The following is a 19,726-nucleotide window of genomic DNA, read 5'->3' as shown; positions in this document are numbered from 1 at the left end:
ACCTGCGGCCCCAACCGTCTTTTCGCTCTGCCCCAGATGAGGAGGCCGACTACCTCGGCGTGCGTATCCAGCTGCGGAGGGAGCAGGGTGCGGGGGCCACCGGCTTCCTCGAATGGTGGGTCATCGAGCTGCAGGAGTGCCGGACCGACTGCAACCTGCTGCCCATGGTCATTTTCAGCGACAAGGTCAGCCCACCGAGCCTCGGCTTCCTGGCTGGCTACGGGTGAGTGAGTGGCTGGGGGGGCACCCCGCGGCTTGGGGGGCTCTGGGCGGCCCCAGGACTCACCAGCTTCCCCCGCAGCATCATGGGGCTGTACGTGTCCATCGTGCTGGTCATCGGCAAGTTCGTGCGCGGATTCTTCAGCGAGATCTCGCACTCCATTATGTTCGAGGAGCTGCCGTGCGTGGACCGCATCCTCAAGCTCTGCCAGGACATCTTCCTGGTGCGGGAGACTCGGGAGCTGGAGCTGGAGGAGGAGTTGTACGCCAAGCTCATCTTCCTCTACCGCTCCCCGGAGACCATGATCAAGTGGACTCGTGAGAAGGAGTAGGAGCTGCTGCTGGCGCCCGAGAGGGAAGGAGCCGGCCTGCTGGGCAGCGTGGCCACAAGGGGCGGTACTCCTCAGGCCGGGGGAGCCGCTGCCCCGTCCAAGGCCGCCAGCTGTGATGCATCCTCCCGGCCTGCCTGAGCCCTGATGCTGCTGTCAGAGAAGGACACTGCGTCCCCACAGCCTGCGTGGCGCTGCCGTCCCCCACGCGTACTGTAGAGTTTTTTTAATTAAAAATGTTTTATTTATACAAATGGACAATCAGAGGCCAGTCCCCCATCCTTGCCTTCCGGCTCCAGTGTGGTAGACCAGGTGGCCACCGCCTGCTGTCTTGGCAAGCACGTCCTCACGCTCAGCTCTGGCCCACCTCGTTGTCACTGTCCTCAATCAGACAGTCCCGGATCTCCTGCAAGACCCAGGCCCTAGAGAGAAAGCTGCAGTGGGCACCAGCCCCGAGGCCCCTGCCCCACGCGCCACAGCAGTGTGGGCCCCGGTACCTCTGTGTGCGGAGCTGGGCCTCGGCCAGGATGTACGGTGGCAGGGGGTCCAGTGAGGGCTGCAACAGAGGCCAGTGTCGAGGGGCCACGAAACCCGCCAGCACCCCCTCAAGCCACCCACGAGGGGGACAGCCTTCCCGTGTCCCCAAGCCGGCCCGGGACAGGTGGGCACGTACTCACCAAGTCCTTCATGTTCACACGGCAGCTGTAGCACAGCTGCTCCTCAATGCAGGCTTGGGGGTCCTCCCTGCGGGAGCAGAGCTGGCTGTGTGCCCACCTTGGCACCTCGGTGCCGTGCAGTGTGGGGTAAGGACAGGTCCCCCTTCCCCCATGCAGCTGGCCATGGGTGGCAGGGACAGGGACTCACCTCCTGCAGGCCCCCTGGCCACAGCCCTGGGCCCGGCCCACCCCTGGAGAACAGCAGGGCCCCGGGGGTGTCCGGGTCTCAGTCAGGGGGATGGGCGACTGCATCTGGGAGAGACGTGAAGAGGTCTGAGCCCCAAAAGCCGTGGCACTGTCTGCAAGCAGAGAGGAACTGAGGGAGCCTGGGGCTGCTGAGCCCCCACGCCCACTCCCTGGCTCCCTCCCCCCATCACCCCAAAAGCATGAAACACAGACCAGCGGCGTCGATGTCCAGGGCACACATGCAGAGGAGGCAGCGGGGGCTGGAGTCGCCGGCAGCAGGGCCATCCCGGGGGGCCTTCACCAGCTTCTCACTTGTCCTGTGGCCGGGTTGTGGGAGGAGCAGGTGAATCACACGGGCTGCGGCTCCACCCTAAGCCCTGGCCTGAGCACGAGTGGTGAGCTCAGGACCCGCACATACCCGCGCACACACCTGTACACAGTGCTGACAGTGGAGGGGAACTGGATCTGCAGCCTGAGGATGAAGGCCTCCATCAGCCGGTGGATGCTGGCCTTTTCAGGGGCCTAGGGACAATCAGATTGGGGGCTACAGGAAAGCCCAGAGGCCAGCCCCAGGCTGGGGCAGAGAGTCCCCAGGGCAGGTGCCGTGGGTTCCACACTGCTGGACCACATGGGTCTGGCTTTGCTGCGACTGCTCAAGGCAGCCAGAGAACCGGCTTCAGCGGTGCACCCACTGTGGGGTCCTCCTGTCACCCCCACGCCCTCAGGGCACAGGGTGGGCTCAGAGGATGCAGCACTGCTGGGGGCCACAGCAGGAGTCCCTGAAGGTGTGCTGGTGACCTGAGCCTGTGAGAGGCTGCCCAGCCCACATGGCCCACCCTGGTGTCGATGGTGAGAGAGGCTGCTCAGCCCACACAGCCCACCTTGGTGTCGACGGCTGGTGTGAAGACAGAAGGAACGGAGAACAGGCGATTGTAGAAAGCGACCTCCTTCAGGGTGTGGTCTCGCATGGGCCGCACCACCACCACATCCCCGTGCCGCTCATCCGAGAAGCCCTGGGGGAGGCAGGGGCTGTGTGGTCCAGGTCAAGGCCCGAATGTGCTCGCCCCTCCTCCCCTGCCAGGTAGGGGAGGTCACAGACCCCACCACCATCCGAGAGGCCGCAGGACTGCTACGCGAGAGGCTCCTCTCCAGTGAAGGTGGCCGAAGGGGTGAAGGTAGGGATGGGCCTCCTGAACACCCAGGCCCCTGCCTACCGTATCCCAGGCCAGGAAGGCCCCTCGACCCAGCGCCAGGTTGGTCATGAGCTTGATGGCCAAGCGTGTGCAGCTGTCCCCAGTCATGACCTTGGAGTAGCCGTGGGCTCGGGCCATGTGCAGGATCAGGTGGGTCCTAAAGCACAGAGCATCTCAGGGGCCTGGGGGGTGCAGGACCCGGGGAAGGGGGGCTCTCAGGTGTCTGGGGGGTCAGGGCCCAGGGAAGGGGGGCTCTCAGGGGTCTGAGGGGGGTCAGGGCCCGGGGAAGGGGGGTTCTCAGGGCCTCACCGCAGGGTCTGCAGAAGCTCCTCCTTGGCCGTCAGTGTCCTCACTGAGCAGAACAGTTGGGAAAGAGCCTCAGTCTGGGCAGCGGCAGGCAGTCTTGCCAGGCTCCGGGGGTCCAGTGGGGGCTGGGGTGGCTGTTCCTCCCCTTGAGTCGGGCCAGGACCACCCCTGGCCCCCAGCACATGCTGCTGCTGGAGGAAGCTGTCCACGGCCGCCTTGTAGGCCCTCTCGGATCCCACCGGCTCCTGGGCAGAGCACCAAAGCACCGACGGTGGCAGGCTGAACACCTTCCGAGATGAGGGAGAGGCCAGTGAGGCCGGGGACACACGCAGGTGCCCCACACAGACAGCCCCACCTTCCAGGATGGGGGAGACGGCAGTGAGGCTGGGACACGAGCAGGTGCCTCCCACCCCCCACCGACAGCCCCACCTTCTGGGACGAGGGAGAGGCCAGTGAGGCTGGGACATGGGCAGGTGCCCCCCAGAGGTCACCTCCGGGACCCCTTTCCAGGGACAGCCCTCCTACCTCCTCCAAGGCCACCACGTGCCATGGGAACCCAGTTGCTTGCAGAATGGGCTTCACTTCGGCCAGGGTCTTTGATCTCTCCTCTAGGCTCTGGCCACAGGCTGCTCCCTCTGAAAAACCCAGGCAGAAAGAGTCAGGGCTCAGAGAGGAGCCAGGCAGGGCAGGGTGCAGGGCCACCTCCACCTGGGGAAACCCTTCGAGGCCTCGCTCTGCAGGGTGGTGCTTCCTGGCGGAGCTGTGGGGTGTCAGCCATTTTCCTTTGGGCAGGAGTTTCTCCCTTGTGGCTGACCTCAGCGCTACAGTGAACACCCCAGGAGTTCGTTCTGCAGGAGCAAGGGTCAGGGAGTCGGCCCCTGGGCCCCCCTCACCATCAGCACTTAACTCGCCCTTCTTTGTCCCCAGACCCCATGATGGGGGCTGGGCAGCTGCCACTCCTGCTCCCACCCCCGACTTTCTAAGGATGTTCTTAGACTCCAGAAACACTGATGCCACCTAACGATGGACACATCTGCTGCCTCCTTCAGGGAGATGTCCCCACCAGGGCCTCAGTGCAGGGGCAGCACCAGCAACTCAACATATCCTACCAGAGGGAGGACCCGCACCAGAGGGAGGGCCCACACCAGAGGGAGGGTCTACACCAGAGGGAGGGCCCACACCAGAGGGAGGGTCCACGCCAGAGGGAGGGTCCACACCAGAGGGAGGATCTGCAGGGCTTACCCCAAGCGGCCAGGGATTAGGAGGAGCAATGGCCCCACATACCGTCAACAAAGATGACCCCTGCCACAAAGCGCAGTCTTTTGGCAGAATCTTGGCTCAGGCCCTAGAGGGAGAAGCAGCAGGGACTCAGCCCCCAGCCATAAGCCACAGGACACTTTTCCAGCTCAGAATATTCTTCATCTGGATTTAACACCGTCTTGGAAGGTGAAGTGGCCTTCCCCTGCCATTGCGTTTATTGGACAAAGCCATTCAGACTCCGGCCAGGCAGGCCCAGTAGGCGAGGCCGCACGCCCGACTCATTTTAAAGGGTAGCCTGGGGGTCTTCATCACCCTGGTAAAACATGTCCCTCACCAGCTGGTCCTGATGTCCCAACAACGCCCCAGGAGAGGGGGCTGGGATTACGGGGCCACTGTGCCACCATCCCACACGCTTCTGACCACTAAGGGAGCACTTGCTCTCACAAGCAGAAACCAACAGCCTGCGAGAGGCTGGGGCGCCGCTGGGCACAGGAAGTGCAGCACCAGTGTTACACAGAGGGCTGGGCCAGTTCCCTCACAACACCCTCCTGGCAGGTTCAGGGGACCTCAGAAAACAGAAAACTAATTTCAGCAGTGCCATGCAGTGTGCCCATCCTGAGACCAACACCCCACCCCTCAACCCGGCAGAGCCGACCCCTCTCCTCTCAACCACCCACCCTACAGAAACAGCCTCCTCCGGTGCGCACCTCTCACTGGGAGTGCGGAGAAACCAAGCACATCCCGCTCCTGTGCCCTCCTGAGAAGCCCGACCTGCCTCAGACTTCCTGAGCTGGCCCTTGACACACCACGGGCACAGCCCCACCACCCCCAGCCGAGCCCTGTGTGCAGCCTGAGCCTGCCTCCACCTCCCTGCGCGTGCCGTCTCCTCCACCTCAAACGCTGCTCCCTTTGCTTCTCCTGGCAAACCCCCTCCCCTTTCCCAATCTTCCCTCGGGTCACACACGGCTGAGCCAAGATGCAGCTTTCCACTGACTGTGTTTCTATGCAGGTTGAGCAAATGGACAGAAGTCAAGTAGGCCGCACACACACACTCTGGACCCAGCTTCTGATTTGTGCACCTGCTGTAAACACATCTGAGAGTGGGCTGCACACACGCACTGTGGACTCAGCTTCTGATTGGTGCACCTGTTGTAAACACATCTGAGAACTCTCCAGGTGTCCAGGCCGCGGGGTAGACTGCTCTCTAGCCCCAACCAAGAGCCCCTCAGCAGGCTGAGAAGGGAGGCCCCCAGCCCGAAGCTCAGCCCGAAGCTCAGCCCAGCAGCCCAGGTCCAGGGGGTGGTGAACACGCACCTCAAGAACCTGCCAGACCATGGAGCTGGACGAAGGCCCCCCAGACCACGCCAAGAGCACCTGGGGGAGAAAAAACATCACTCAGGGCACTGCACCTCCAACACGGGCAGACACCCCACCTCGTGGACATCCAGGACATCGAGTCTGCCCTCAAAGGCCAGGGAGGAGCTGGCAGGCTGCAGCAGGCCAGGCTGCCTGTGGGAGGGACAAGCGGGGACCTCAAGGGGCCAGGCTGCTCAGTTAGACCCTCAGGACCCAGACGCTACCTTCTCTCCTGGAAAGATGAGCCGGTTCTTCCCCAGCATGGCTCTGAACTTGTGGACGTAGAAGGCCTTGAAACAGTCCCTGCAACACAGACCTGAGATGAGGGAGCCGCTTGCTACCCGCACGGTGGGCAGCGTCCTGAGGCGCTGCCAGGTGATGACGTCCTTTACCAATTTCCATCTTTAAAAGCAGCATCTTCACATCCAGGCTCTGCCCAGAGACTGGTGAAAGGGGCGGGGTTGGGGGCCCCTCTGGCGGTGGCTTCCTCAGGGTGAACATGAGGCTCACTGGTCCCTCCCACAACCCCACCAGGTACGAACTGCACAGCCATGGAGGCTGCATCCAACAAATAAGGGGCCAGAGCCCAGGCATCCCTTCACCACAGGCGCTCAGAAGGGCCCAGCTGGTGAAGTGGACAGACTTAGGCATGTACAGGGCAAAGCCAACCCAGACCCCATAAAAAAAAGACCCACCACATAGAGACACCACCTCTTAGAGGTGAAATGCGGAAATGGAGCGGGCCACAGTGAGGACCCACCATGTAGAGACACCACCTCTTTGGGGTGAAGTGCGGAAATGGGGTGGGCCACAGTGAGGGCTCAGTATCCTGGCACCCCAGAGCTGGCATCTTTAGTGTGCTGGGCTCAACTGGGCCAGGAATGGCTAAGAGGCTCACTCACAGAGTGGCCTGGTCTCCTCCCCTAACCCCACAGAATCAGAACTTCCAGGCCTGGGAACTGCATTTTTAAGAGACAGGGTCTCGATCTGTCACCCAGGCTGGAGTGCAGTGGCGCAGTTATAGCTCACTGCAGCCTCAAACTCCTGGATTCATGTGATCCTTCTGCCTCGGCTACCCAGGTAGATAGGACTACAGGTCACAGGTACATGCCACCATGCCTGGCTAATTGTTGTATTTTTTGTAGAGACAAGGTCTCGCTATGTTGCCCAGACTGGTCTCAAACTCCTGGCCTGAAGTGATCCTCCTGCCTGGGCCTCCCCGAGTGCTGAGACTGCAGGTGTGAGCCACTGTGCCCCACTGTAATCTTTGTTCCTAATAAACTTTCCAGCCATCTGACTCTGGCTCACTGGGTCAGAGGCTCTTGGCCCTGGCTGGCTCTATGTTAGAATCGCACAAACCAATTAAGTCCAATTGTCTAGGGGTGAGGCCTAGGAGTCTGCATTTTAAAGCTCTCCTGCAATCCTGGCAGGCAGGGTGAAGAGCAGCACCCGGTACAGAGCGGACACTGCCACTGCAAGAGTCACCCTGCACCCGGGGCTCCAAGTCTCTTCCTTCCTGTCAGACACACTTGATGTGCACAGCAGTCCCTCCCTACGTTGAATGGATACTATGTACAAGAGGCCGAAATGACCCCCCTGTGGTTCCTTTACAGACAGTAAAACAAGTCTGTGTTTAACAGCAAGATGCCAGGCGAGGGACTGCAGGTAAGTGGCAAGTGTCAAGGCTGGGACATGGGAAGTGACCCCCAGGAACGAGCTTTGAGTGTGGGGAGTCTCACACAAGGAGACACGGGTGCTGGGCTTTACCTCCGCACTGTGGACCAGGAGAGCCTGTGCGCCCTACACCACCAGCTGGGATTCAAGCGTGGTGGGTCCACATGGACATGCTGCGTCTGGGCTCCTGAAACCACGCTGTCCCCTGTGGGTCAGGGAAGGCCAAGGTTTCTCCCACGTGCTGATCTGAGTGATCCCTGGGGAGCCCAGCTCGACGTAGACTCCTAAGGCCTTCCCCTGGAGAGCCGGCTCCCCACTGTTCCTTGGGACCAGCAAGCACAGCAGAGCAAAAGCTCTGGCCTCAGCAGGAGCCCTTCTGGCCACAGGGGCCTCGCATACAGCCACAGCAGCCTCTCCTCAGTGAATTCTGCCGGCAGCCTGGTGTGCTTGGCTATTTCAGATGCTCCTGGGTGGTTAAAGAAGTACCTACCTTGGCCAGGTGTGGTGGCTCATGCCTGTAATCCCAGCACTTTGGGAGGCCGAGGCAGGTGGATCACTTGAGGTCAGGAGTTCGAAACCAGCCTGGCCAACATGGTGAAACCCTGTCTCTACTAAAAATACAAAAACAATTAGCCGGGCATGGTGGCAGGCACCTGTAATCCCAGCTACTCAGGAGGCTGAGGCAGGAGAATCACTTGAACCCAGGAGGTGGAGGTTGCGGTGAGCTGGGATCACGCACTCCAGCTGTTGCACTCCAGCCTGGGCGACAGAGCAAGACTCCATCTCAAAAAAACAAACAACAACAAAAAAAAAACCACACACCACCACTGGGAATTAAGAGGGCTGAAAGGAGAGAGACCTGGTCCTCCCTTCAGGGAGCTATGAGTCTAGTGGAAACAACGGAATACAATGGCTACAAGCCAAGAAAGACATGACAAGCGCCTGGGGGAAAGCTGGAGGTCTTCCAAGCCTCTATCCCGCCACAGATGAAACAAGCATCTCACATGAGATTAAAAACTTTCACCCAGACCATCTGCCAAGTTCCCAAGATGCTCTGATCCGCCCCTAGATGTATTCCAGCTGCCCCCAAACACTCGGTCCTCCTACACCTTATCCCAATCTAGACACCACAGCCCCACTTCCAACTGTCCCCATAAGCTCCATCAGAAACCTCATCAGTGGATCTGTGGCTAGCTCATGGGAAACTGTTTCCCAAGCAGGAAACCAATGCTTTCACCTCCACTTCAACACCAGGGGCACCAGGGGCCACATCAGAAGCAGGAATAAAGTAAGTACATGTTTTTTAAAAAAATTAATAAAGCATCACAAGTTGGGGCTATCCTGTCTGCTCAGCGAGGCCATGTTTGCCAGGGTCTCAGCCACCTCCAGGCCTCACCTGCAGAAGGCATCTCCGGCTCGTATCACCACAACGGGCTGGGCTTCCTTGCACTTCACACACTTCTGCTCACGGCTTTGGAGATGGGAGTGGGGAGAAGAGAGAAACACAGATCACATCTTCCCCACCCCTAGTAGGCTTTGGGGAGACAGCTCCTGTTTCTCACCCTGAGTTGGGTCAGAGGAAGGCACCTCGGTACACACAAAAACCCAGGCTTGTGTTTTGTCCAAACTTCAAGAAAAACAAAGGCTCTGGGGGCATGTTTAGCCTGTAAAAGCCGGCTCAGGGGGCACATAAAGGCAGCTTTTCAGTCTCCCAAGGCTGACACGGGGGGAAGAGACAGCTTCACGGAACCAGTTCTCTCCGAATAAGGACAGCACCGTCAGCGGCAGAGCCGTCCCCAGGGGCTGCTAGGATGAGAGGTGCGAGCCAGTGGAGTAAGCCCCCTTCTAGGTGCTCGTCACCGCTTGACAGGCATTCCCCGAGTGCTAGGCAGCGAGGTCCCGGTCTCTACGCGGGAAGTCCCGGAGCAAGCCCGGCCGGGGCCCTTCGGGGCAGGAGTGCGGCGGGAAGGCGAGGGGCGGCTTGGCGGGTCCGGCCGCCAGCTCTTACCTGGGCCGCGGCACCGGGGGCGGCTCCCCAGGCGCCGGCTCCCCGTAGTCCTCGCCCACCTGACACATGGGCACGCCGGGTCCCGTCGCAGACTGTGGTGGCGACAGCGCGAGGGCGCGCCCTGATGACGTCGGAGTGACGCCGTGACGGCCGCGAAGCCCGGCTGGGGGAGGCGCCCTACAATGACGTCAGCGCGGCGCAGTAGCGGCTGTGACTAGCTGGCCCGGCCGGGCCGGGCCAGGACAGCGGGCGGCGGGCGGCGCGGGCCTGGCCCCGGGATGGCTATGTTCCGCAGCCTGGTGGCCTCGGCTCAGCAGCGGCAGCCGCCGGCCGGGCCGGCGGGCGGCGACAGCGGCCTGGAGGCTCAGTACACCTGCCCCATCTGCCTGGAGGTCTATCACCGGCCCGTGGCCATCGGCAGCTGCGGCCACACGTGAGCGCGCCCGCCCGGGGGCCGCGGGGAGGGGGCCGTGCCCCGCCGCGGGAGGGGTCGCGAGGGCGGCGGCCGCCCCGGTGCAGCCCCGGACTGGGCGCGCGGGGACTCGGGGCGCCGGGGCCTCGGGGCGCGTGGGGTCCGTGTTTCCCTGTGCCGCGCCGCCTCTGCCCTCTGGGCGCGTTCATCCTCCGCGCAGCCTCCTTCGCGCCAGCCGCAGGCGCCCGGTCCGACTGCTTCTTCGGTTCACGGGGCGACCTGCGGCCCTGCCCAAGCTCGGGGTCCCCGGCGGCTGCGGCGGGCGCTCGGGTACTCAGAGGGCAGCAGGTGCCACCGCTCCGCCAGTGGTGGTGGATTTGGGCTTGTGCGGCTGGAATGGGCAGTTGTAAATAAATGACTTGTAGTTTTTGCTATCAACTCTTGTTCGGACCCGCTGTCTGCCTGTTTTGACTACAGAAAGGAGTTCCCTAAAGTTTAGAGGGGCTTGTTTGGAGTCTTATGTTCTTATGTTTCGTTTGAAGGAGAACTTGGGTCACACCGATCACTGAGTAGCCAGGCAGGCTGGTCCACAGAGGAGCAGACACTGACCACCTTGCTGGGGTTTCCAGCTGCACCAGGGCTCACAGCCGGCTCCTCCAGGGTGTTTCAGGAACAGAAACTCGAGGACGTGGCTCTCCTGGCGGGGAGCTGTGCTCAAGTATTCTGGAGCTGCCAGCCCCGTTGGGAGGAAGCCGAGATCAGTATCTGCTCTCTCCTAAGTGCTGAATAATACAGCTCTTGAGCAAAATTAGCAGTGGCAGGGTAGAGAGAGAGCAGGAGGGCTTCCCCGCAGACATCCAAGCTGCTGAGGTGGTGGAGTGGAGTGGGGGTGCACCCAGGCTGGTAGGAGGCTCTAGAACATTTTGCAAGCAAAGGCAGCTGACTTCAGGGGCTCCTGGTACAGAGGGAGCTGGGACTGCTAGGTGGATGTGTGCTGGTCACCCACGGAGGTGGCAGGGCCAGTGTCAGAATGCAGAGCTGCCTTCATTACCTGTGTCAGGCTGCACAGGCGCCTGCCCACGCTGGGACAGCTCTACCTACTTCTCTTGTGAGGCTGCTAAAGGCTCTGCCCCTGCTCCTCCATCTCACTTAGCTGTGACATTTTGGGGGGGCAGCCTCTGAACGGGAATTTTTTTTTTTTTTTTGAGACAGAGTCTTTCTCTTGTCACTCAGGCTGGAGTGCAGTGGCGCCATCTCGGCTCACCGCAACCTCCATCTCCTGGGTTCAAGTGATCCTCCTGCCTTAGCCTCCGGAGTAGCTGGGATTGCAGGCACCCACCACCACGCCCGGCTAATTGCTGTATTTTTAGTAGACACGGGGTTTCACCATGTTGGCCAGGCTGGTCTCGAACTCCTGACCTCCGGTGACCTGCCCACCTCGGCCTCCCAAAGTGCTGGGATGACAGGCATGAGCCACCACGCCTGGCAGGACTTCCTTCTTGTGAGCAGGTAGTAGCGGGTGTTTGAAGGTGTGTTCTGCACCTTCTCATCTGTGACTGAGCGCTGTGAGGCTTGACTTAGGCCTTGTTTTAGAAAAGCCTCCCATAGGCTTTGGGTGCCAACACCTTCACCGTGCGGTCGGCCACAGCATCTCCACTTCCCTAACCTGCACAAATTGGTCTTTGCCCTTGTTTTTCAAATGCATCTTTTCCTAAAATGTAGTTTCCATAACACAGAATCCAGAACCACATGGAATTGTGGAGCATCTTGACTATCAACTCCCCTCCACCATGCTTTTCTTGGTAGAATTTGACAACCATCCTAGTCTCACTGCGGGTCCTGCAAGAGCTTTTCACACAGCCTTTGCCTTTCAAAGATTTTTCTCCCCGACTTTTCCTGCTGGCTTTTGTTTTCTGGCTGTTCTCTCTGCTTCTAACTTTGTTTCTTGTTGGTGTTGCTAAGGCATGCATGCAAATGAGCACAGAAAGTTTAAAGGCTCTTCAGGTTCCCTTGGGAAGTTTGTTGCTGGTCTGGTTCTGTCCCCTCCGCAAGCTCCTCAACCAGAGCAGCTTCCTCCTCCAGGGTAGATCTCTCATGGCAAGAGTATCCCGGTGTGGGGGCATGCACCCTGCTCTAGCCCTCGGGCAGGAGGCCCCCTGGGGGCCCAGCAGGAGCTGTTCTCAGCCAGGGGACAGTCCGAGCAGTGAGCCACCTCTGTAACCAGAAGCCCGTGCACCAGGACACGCGTGATCACGAACCTGCCTGGAAGGGCTGTGTGAGCAGCCTCCACCCGTGCAGGACAGCTGTGGGGCTTGCTGAGGGTGCTGGCCTGCCAGCCAGGCACATCCCTGAAGCATGGGCCGTCCCAGCTTCTCAGCTTGTGCAGCGGCCAGTGTGGGAGACACGTCGGCAGTCCCAGGTGCCTGCTGGGAGGGCCAGTACGTGTCGCCCCTCCCTTTGTAAGGCTGTTGACGCCCCCACACCCATCACCCTCAGTCACTTCCTTCAGCTGAGAAGCTGCTCAGCACCAGCCCCTGGGTGGGCGCAGACAGGAACTTCCTGTGGGGGAAGCGGGCACTACTCCCGGCTGCTGACTCTCTGAACACCAGGCTGGCAGTCACTGGAAACTAGGACGATAGAGCACCCGCCCTGTGGGTGCCTCATGCTGCCTCCTGCTCCTCGGGCCCAGCTGCCCTGCCGGTCAGGCTGGGTTCCCTCTTGTGTCTTCCCCGAGTCCTTCCGGGGAGGACGAGGCTGTCTTCCTCCCAGCCAACCTTCTGGGCACCTTTCCTCTCTTCCCACGCTCTGCCTGGGACCCTTTTCCTTCCCCTCAGCCCACGGCCGTGCTGTGCAGCCGAGCCCCCGCCTGGTCTGTGGCAGCTCAGGGTTCACTCAGGAGGTGCAGCATCCAGTCGTTTCCAGTGTTTGCAATTATGCAACAATCGATGCAATTCTAGAAGATTCTTCCCACTCCAGAAAGAAACCCAGGGCTCTCCCCCTCGCCTGGCACCCACTTGTCCGCTTTCTGGTCACTGGGTTTGTCTCTGCTGGACGTTGAGTGTGAGCGGACTCCCACGACACGGGTGGGCCGTGCTTGCTGTCTACCCTGCACTGTTTTCCAGGCCTTCCGGCGCGTGGTGGGGCTGCACGCCTCTTCCCGGCCGAACGCCCTTTCCGTGGGTGTGCGCGCCACACTGTTTCTTCTTTTGTTTATCGACGGGCACCTGAGCTGTTTCCGCTTCTCCTGCCGAGAGTGCCTGAGTAGGGGGTCCCCTGAGGCCTCCCCACGTGGACCGTCTTGCCAGCACCTTCCTCCCGTGATCGGGTGAAGTAGGTGGCCCCCCGGCTCGAATCCAGGGGTCAGTGCCAGGGGTGACCCTAGAAATACCTGCTGGGGCGCCTGGTGAGACCTCGGGTGAGGTGGGTAAAGTGAGCAAGCGACCTCTTTACTCTGCAGGAATAAGGCTTGTTCATTTTCTGACGGGTCTCAAACTGAGTCCCACTTTCTGTCACACGAAGTTTCATGTGGGAGCCACCAGCCAGGTGGTGGCTCTGTGGGAATCCAGTGGTGGCAAAGAGGGCCTGGGGGACAGCAGGAGGGACTTAAGATGCCTGCTTGGCCGCCTTTGCCTGAGGCCCTCAGCCTTCCTCCTTGCAGAAAGGGCCTTTTCTTGAGGGATGTGGAAATCTCTTGACAGCAAAGAGGACTCTGGCCCTGAATTCAGCTGAGTCGTTTGTGAACCCAGGGCCTGCCCACAGCCCCTCTGTCCAGTGGGGCTCCTGTACCAGCCCTGTGACCCTGCCAGGGAGAAGGGAAGCTACACCCCCGGGTGCCGTAGCCTTCCTGGGACTGGGGGGCTCCGCCTCAGTTCCAGCTCCTCGCCGCAGCTCAGCTGTCCCCACAGTGCTCCTCACGAGGCCGGATGTGGCTGCCCTAGTATTAAGCTCCTTCTCTGTTTGCACTGGGGGCTCTCGCGCCTGGTGCTCCCGCTGGCTGGTGGTGCGCCCCTCCAAGGGGTGTGTGCGTCTGCAGAGCGGGAGGCAGTTGTAAATAGCAGCAGGAGGGTGTGTGAGCCCAAGGACGCCCCTGCTGCTGGAGTCCGGAGTGCGCACGGGGCTGTGGGATGCTCAGCCTGTCCTCACGATGTGGTGTCCCCAGGGGCAGTGCCAAGAGCCAGGGCCCATGGGAGCCTCAGGTCCCCAACAGTGCCCAGGACCCGAGCCTCCGCCCAGATGGAGCAGGATCCCCTCCTGCCTGCAAAGCTGTCCCAAGCCTGGTGACTGCCACCCAGCCTCAGGATGTGCTGCCTCTTGGCTGGCTGTGGCCCTTCCCTGTCCACTGCGTCTGGAGCCCCTGGGGCCTGGCCATTTCCTTTCCCACGATTGTTTGAGGTTTTATCCCCCAGAGTGTGGAGCTGGGAGAGTTTCCAGAGTCCCCGGGCTGTCCCCGTGCCCCACAGCCCACCCAGGTGTTGGCGCCATGTCAGGGTGAACCTGGTAGGCCGAGTGGGGGCTCCTGCCTGTGGGGGCTCCTGCCTGTGGGAGCTCCTCTGGGCCACGTGTGGGGACAGCCATAGTGACGGCTCTGCCCCTAGCCAGAAAACCACAGGGGCCCTACTGTCAGGAGGGACCGGGGCCACACTTTAGCCGGATGGGGCCCATCCAGCTGGTGGGCCCTGGACACAGGAGTGACCGTCTCCAGAGACAGCGACAGCGGTAAGGGGAGCTGCCCCTGTGGATCCCACAAATGCTGGGTCCTAAGAAAGGCCCCAAGCGAGGCCTGCGGTTCGGGAGACCCGAGCGGCGGGCTGGCACTCAGACCCCTGTGCCCTGCAGGTTCTGCGGGGAGTGCCTCCAGCCCTGCCTGCAAGTGCCATCCCCGCTGTGCCCACTCTGCCGCCTGCCCTTCGACCCCAAGAAGGTGGACAAGGCCACCCATGTGGAGAAGCAGCTCTCGTCCTACAAAGCGCCCTGTCGAGGCTGCAACAAAAAGGTACCCGCTTGCTCAGCCGCCCTGGAGCGGGGGGTCACTTGATGGGCAGCCTCAGCCCACCGGTTATGCAGAGGGCGGGGGCCGGGGCCATCTCTCTTTCCTGTTGAGTAATCGCGGTCTCTGCTCCTGCACCAGGAAGCCAGCCCTGGCGCCTCCCTCCCCTCCCGTCTTCATCTCTCACTTCCCGTGGTGACAGCTGACGGGGTGGGGGGGCGGGGGGGGCAGCCTGGTGGGGGTAGCACTGTCAGAGCCCCCTAGCCAGGCCAAGGGAACCCACGTGGGTTGTGGCCAGTATAGGGACCAGGGGGCTAAGCTGAAACCTTCCCAATGCGGCCTTCCCCTGCCAGCTGATAGCGGGGACAGCGCTGGGGGCTCCAAGGTCACAAGGGCTACGGGCAGAGTCAAGGACATCTAAGGGCTGAGTACCCTCCAGCTGCCAGGAGTGCCAGAGCCAGGCTGACGGGTGCTGCCACACCCACATCAGAGCAGCCTAAGGGCCTGCAGCTTGTCATGGGCCTCGTTGGCCCCCATCTCCATCCTGTCTTGCTGCCTGGCCCGCACCCCATGGCCGTCCCTGGCACATCCGCTTCAGGGTGGAGAGGCCCCAGCCGGTTCCCCGTTCTTTCAGTGGCTTCCAGAGGACTGAGCAGCTAGAGTTGATTTTTGCATTTGCATTTCCCAACGTTGCCGTATCTCAGGTTAATAAGTTCTATGAAGCGCTCACACTAGTACGTGACCCCTCGGTGGTTTGTCCTCGAGGTCGAAGGTCCAGATGTCCAGGGGCTGCCCTGGACTCCAGAGTGGTGCGGCTGAGCAGGCTGTGGCCTCGGGTGCTTGGGCACTTCCCGTCTCTCCCCTGCTCAGAGTTCCTCTCTCCTGGGCAGCCAGAAAGGATCAGAATGGGTCACATGCAGTGTGGCCTCTCCCATATCACAGCAGCTCGGTTCTCTAATCTGGGTCTTCAGATGCGGCTGTGTCTCCCGGCACCTTGCTGGGATGTGGTGCGTCCCTCGGAGTCCAGCAGCCCTTGGGCAGAGCTGGGTGCCAAGCTTGTGTCCAGGAGGGCCTCAGACACCTGCGGTCTTGCGGCCTATTGCCCTGGACAGTGGGTGTGCTGTGGGTGGAGGATGGTGCCCTGCCTCCACGGAAGCATCCCCAGCTTGCCTCTCAGTCGCACGGAGCGTCTGTTCCCAGCCTGGGGCATTTCTGAGTGGCCTCCACTTTGCCTCTTCCTTTTTCTGGAGCAAGTATTTGAATTCCTGCAGGTGCCAGAGATCTCCTTACCTGTTTCCCACTACACTTCTCCAGCCAGGTTTCTGCCCTCGGCCAGACTGTCCTGCAGTGACTTGCTTTTGGCCATGGAGTAGTGGCTGCTCAATGCCTGTGATTGTTTTAGCAGCAGAAGGGACCGGGTCCCCCTGCTGCTGGTAACACAGACGCTTGCTTACAGTTCTCTGGTCCTGGACACCTGAGGTCTCGGCCTCCCCAGGACGGCCCTTCCAGATTCTCAGGACCGCCTTGCCCTCCCCGCCCTGTCTCTCTCCTAGGTGACCCTGGCAAAGATGAGAGTGCACATTTCGTCCTGCCTGAAGGTCCAGGAGCAGATGGCCAACTGCCCCAAGTTCGTCCCCGTGGTGCCCACATCCCAGCCTATCCCCAGGTAGGCGCCCTGCTGGGCAAGGGAGAGGAACCGTCCTCGGCGGTTTCCTCGTTCTGGGAGCAAGCGCAGTGCCCCGTCCCAGAGAGGCTGGGGGAGTCACCCGGGGCCAGGTCCACTCTGGGGAAGTGGACCTTCCTTGCCACCCTGCAGGAAGGCTCCTGTGCTGCCCTCCCTGGCATACCCACCAGGCCCCCTGGGGTAGGGACAGCTCAGGTGTGGGGAGCAGGAGGAGGGCGCAGGCCAGGACCACACATCACCTCCCAGCAGGTGGATGGGCCGAGAGACGGCTCCTCCCAGGGCAGCGCCAGCAGAGTCTCTGCCGTTTGGCTGGCCTAGTTGTGTGGGGTGGACGAGGGTCCTGGGTGTGTCCTCAGGAGGCCACGGCGTGCAGAGGCACGGGGGGCACCCAGCCACTGCCATGCTCTTGCAGCCTACAGAGGGCAGGCCTGGGGCCACGCCTGTGTTTGAGAGAAGTGGGGAGGCAGGGCCCCTAGACACCTAGCCGTGCCACTCACTCTACCCCCACCCCGCCAGCAACATCCCCAACAGGTCCACCTTCGCCTGCCCGTACTGTGGCGCCCGCAACCTGGACCAGCAGGAGCTGGTGAAGCACTGTGTGGAAAGCCACCGCAGCGACCCCAACCGCGTGGTGAGCAGTGCCTGCCCCAAGCGATGCCTGCTCCAGGGGAGGCCTGTGCGGGACAGTGCAAGGCCCAGGAGCCTGCTCCCGGCGAGTCCGGGGGTGCCCAGGCCACAAAGGCCTCCTGGGACCCAGGGTGGGGACTTGGCTGCCCCAGCAGCACCTGGCGGAAACCGGGGAGTGTCCATAAGTCCTTCAGGGTGACGCGCACTGAATAACTCGCTTGTCACCGGGGCACACACCTCCAGGTCTGGGGTGCCTTCCCAGGCTGAGGCAGCACTGACGGGGCTCAGTGGAGGGCCCCCAGTCCTACTGCGGATACCCCGCCTCTCCCCGGTCCAGCCCATCTTGACCCCAGTGCCTGTTCCAGGTGTGCCCCATCTGCTCGGCAATGCCTTGGGGGGACCCCAGCTACAAGAGCGCCAACTTCCTGCAGCACCTGCTTCACCGACACAAGTTCTCCTACGACACCTTTGTGGTAGGCATCCCGCCAGCACCGTCCTCCCCCACCCCCTTCTCATCCACCCTCCTCCTGCTCGGGCCCCTCGCCAGCCTCAGGGTCCTCAGGGTTCAGAGGAAGCCAGACACAGAAGCCTCGTTTCAGGTGGCCACATTCCCCCTGCAGGTGGGGAGTGATGGCAGCTGAGTTGGAGTGGCCACTAGAGGGCGCCCAAGCCTCTCGAGGACATGGACCACGCAGGGCAGGTCCCTGCCTGCCCACCCCACAGAACCCCTCGAGGGTGAGCCAGGCTTCCTTCTGGAAGCTTTCTGGAGAGAGCTGGAAGGATTTTCATCAACATCGAACACTCCAGCCCTGTCTCCTTTTCCCACTCGCTGCGGGTCAGACATGCATCTGGTCCCCAGGCCTGCAGACCCTCGCACAAACGCTTCACTCCTGGCGCGGCCCCTCCCTGCCAAGCCCTGTTCATTCCTGGCCCTGGCTAACAGTCCCGGCGACGGCTGTCACTCACCCTGCCAGTCGTCCGGGACCCATGCTCCGCCTGCCTCAGGATGGAAATTGTTAGAGGTCAGGGAGCCCTGGCCGGCCTGCTCACCTCGTAAACCCCGGGCTTAGAGTCCGAGCTGAACCAGCAGCCATCCATTCCGAGTGCCCCCGTACCCAGCGGGTGACGGTCACACCTTCAAATCGGCACCTTCTCACCCCCCAGAGGACCGTGCAGGTCCCGAGCCTGTGGGGACAGCGAAGCTGGGTCCTTCCTGTGTCCTGCTGGAGGGAGGCAGGAAGGGTGGACATGCCTGTGTGGGTGATGGGCAGAGGGGACCTCTCCTTCCTGTCTCCCTCGAGCCCGGTGCATGTCTTTTTCCTGTCTCCAGGACTACAGTATTGACGAGGAGGCCGCTTTCCAGGCCGCTCTGGCCCTGTCTCTCTCTGAGAACTGAAGGGAAGCGCAACCACCCGCCTGCGTCTGGGGTCAGGGATGTCCCCGCTTGAGGGACAGGGCCAGGCTCCTGTGTCGCACCTGGCACCTGCTCGGGAGCGCACCTCACCGGACCAGGAGGAGCCTGCACCTGCGCAGGAGAGGAGCCAGGGCCAAGCCTCCGGGCCTGAATACGGGCCAGCCGCCAAGGCCGCCAGAGCAGGGCCGCCTGGTCCCACCGGCGTCGCTGGGTTCTTCGGTGCTTCTGGCCGAGCAGGCGGCCTCCTTGGGCAGGGCTGACCGCTGGGACCTGGAGCCGCCGCCGTCTCTTCAAAGCCATGATACCCCCTCGTGGGAAGAAGGGATCGACTCGCGAGTCGTGCTCCGCAGTCGAGCCGGGAGGAACCCAGGCTGCCGCCCTGCCCAGCCCGAGCCGGCCCCGGCTCCGCTTCCACCTTGCGCATTTGGTACTGGCTTTTGTGATACTTAGGAACCCTGGCATCTTTTCTATATTATCCAGTGTGATAATCTTTTCACGTTTTATAGAGCAAAGACAGAGTAGTTACTCTTCATATTGCAATATCTGTGTTTGACTAGGAATAATAGTATTTTTATGGAACATTTACAAAATTATATTTTTTAAAAAAACAATCAAAACAAGCATTGGGGGATTGGGGCAAGGAGGGAAGGAGCAGTGGGGCAACTGCCAGAGCTCAGGCGAGCCGTGGAGTCTGCTGTGGGGTCTGCCTTGGGCCACCCACTGTGTGTCTGGGTCCTTGAGGTTTGTACGTTTCTCTTTGATGACTAGGAAGAAATCCCAGCACCCCAGCCACAGGCTGTGGCTACTCCCAGCAGAGGCGGGGCTGGCAGAGCAGGGGCCTCCTTCACCCAGAGTCCTGGCCTTGGCCCGCTGTCACCTTCAAAGCTGACTATGCCCCGCTGCGGGAGGGGACAGCACCCCAGTGGTGGCAGAGCTTGGGGGCCTGGGCAGGGGCCCTCTTGGTGGGCCGGGCAACACGTCAACATTCTTTTCTGTTCTTGGCATTAATTATTGCTGTCTTTTTTTAAAAAAAAAAGTTTAAATAAAATGTCTCAGAGCATCTCTAGCAGCCTCGACTGGGTTTTGTGCTCCACGGTGCGGAATCGCCAGCTGCTGTCTGTGTTGGAGGTCGGCTGTGTCCTCCCCAGGCAGCTCATGCTGGGGGTGCAGCCTGCCGCCCGTGTGTGCCCTGGGCCCGAGCCTCACTCAGCCATGGAGGGTCCCACACAGTCATCTAGACGTTGGCACTGAGCCCTCCTCCCTCTGAGAGGACCACCCCGTTCCCACACCCACAGGGCTGCTGGGGTTCAGACTCCTGGGCTGCTTGCTTTTTCTTAGAGGTGGGGTCTCACTCT

General features: G+C 61.4%; 3 protein-coding genes across 11 annotated transcripts in view; 2 read left to right on the top strand and 1 right to left on the bottom strand.

Annotated features, from left to right (window-relative positions):
• The window catches only part of PIEZO1 (piezo type mechanosensitive ion channel component 1 (Er blood group)), a 69,129-nt gene extending 68,320 nt beyond the window's left edge, over positions 1–809 (top strand). For all 5 annotated transcript variants that reach the window (XM_024233971.3, XM_024233972.3, XM_024233970.3 and 2 more), the window contains 2 exons: positions 37–223; positions 302–809. In XM_024233971.3, coding sequence (XP_024089739.2) covers positions 37–223; positions 302–551 — 437 coding nt within the window. In that variant the 3' untranslated portion in view covers positions 552–809. The remainder of the gene's footprint in view (positions 1–36; positions 224–301) is intronic.
• On the bottom strand, positions 770–9,390 carry CTU2 (cytosolic thiouridylase subunit 2). Of its 5 annotated transcripts, XM_054534286.2 has the most exons (16): positions 9,248–9,385; positions 8,636–8,710; positions 5,790–5,868; positions 5,524–5,583; positions 5,289–5,355; positions 4,234–4,294; positions 3,475–3,584; positions 2,953–3,236; positions 2,665–2,800; positions 2,332–2,463; positions 1,881–1,972; positions 1,664–1,767; positions 1,413–1,563; positions 1,226–1,292; positions 1,046–1,104; positions 770–970 (listed from the first exon to the last, which is right to left on the bottom strand). In XM_054534286.2, the coding sequence occupies exons 2-16, from the start codon at positions 8,646–8,648 to the stop codon at positions 901–903; spliced, it is 1,485 nt and encodes a 494-aa protein (XP_054390261.1). In that variant the 5' UTR covers positions 8,649–8,710; positions 9,248–9,385; the 3' UTR covers positions 770–900. The 5 variants fall into 5 exon arrangements, with proteins under 5 accessions (XP_054390261.1, XP_024089743.2, XP_054390260.1 ...); XM_024233975.3 differs by lacking the exon at positions 5,289–5,355 and having other exon boundaries at positions 9,248–9,390; XM_054534285.2 differs by lacking the exon at positions 5,289–5,355 and having other exon boundaries at positions 770–954; positions 9,248–9,384.
• Positions 9,391–9,413: 23 nt separating this feature from the next.
• RNF166 (ring finger protein 166) lies at positions 9,414–19,433 on the top strand. Its single transcript, XM_024234047.3, has 6 exons — positions 9,414–9,680; positions 14,496–14,652; positions 16,200–16,312; positions 16,847–16,961; positions 17,323–17,430; positions 18,288–19,433. The coding sequence occupies exons 1-6, from the start codon at positions 9,526–9,528 to the stop codon at positions 18,351–18,353; spliced, it is 714 nt and encodes a 237-aa protein (XP_024089815.1). The 5' UTR covers positions 9,414–9,525; the 3' UTR covers positions 18,354–19,433.
• The last annotated feature ends 293 nt before the right edge of the window (positions 19,434–19,726 follow it).

Source organism: Pongo abelii, chromosome 18, assembly GCF_028885655.2.
Source record: "Pongo abelii isolate AG06213 chromosome 18, NHGRI_mPonAbe1-v2.0_pri, whole genome shotgun sequence".
Taxonomy (NCBI): domain Eukaryota; kingdom Metazoa; phylum Chordata; class Mammalia; order Primates; family Hominidae; genus Pongo; species Pongo abelii.
The sequence above is the reverse complement of the archived record's forward strand: the minus strand, read 5'-3'. Positions and strand labels throughout refer to the sequence as shown.

Bases quoted from the DNA above. Each gene is read 5' to 3' on its own strand.
- CTU2 (XM_024233975.3), bottom strand. From the start codon at position 9,315: ATGTGTCAGGTGGGCGAGGACTACGGGGAGCCGGCGCCTGGGGAGCCG. The intron at 8,711-9,247 runs GTAAGAGCTGGC...CCATCTCCAAAG, and splicing joins CCCCCGGTGCCGCGGCCCAG to CCGTGAGCAGAAGTGTGTGA. The intron at 4,295-5,523 runs GTGCGTGTTCAC...TTCTCCCTCTAG, and splicing joins TGGTCTGGCAGGTTCTTGAG to GGCCTGAGCCAAGATTCTGC.
- RNF166 (XM_024234047.3), top strand. From the start codon at position 9,526: ATGGCTATGTTCCGCAGCCTGGTGGCCTCGGCTCAGCAGCGGCAGCCG. The intron at 16,962-17,322 runs GTGAGCAGTGCC...TGCCTGTTCCAG, and splicing joins GCAGCGACCCCAACCGCGTG to GTGTGCCCCATCTGCTCGGC. The intron at 17,431-18,287 runs GTAGGCATCCCG...TCCTGTCTCCAG, and splicing joins TCTCCTACGACACCTTTGTG to GACTACAGTATTGACGAGGA.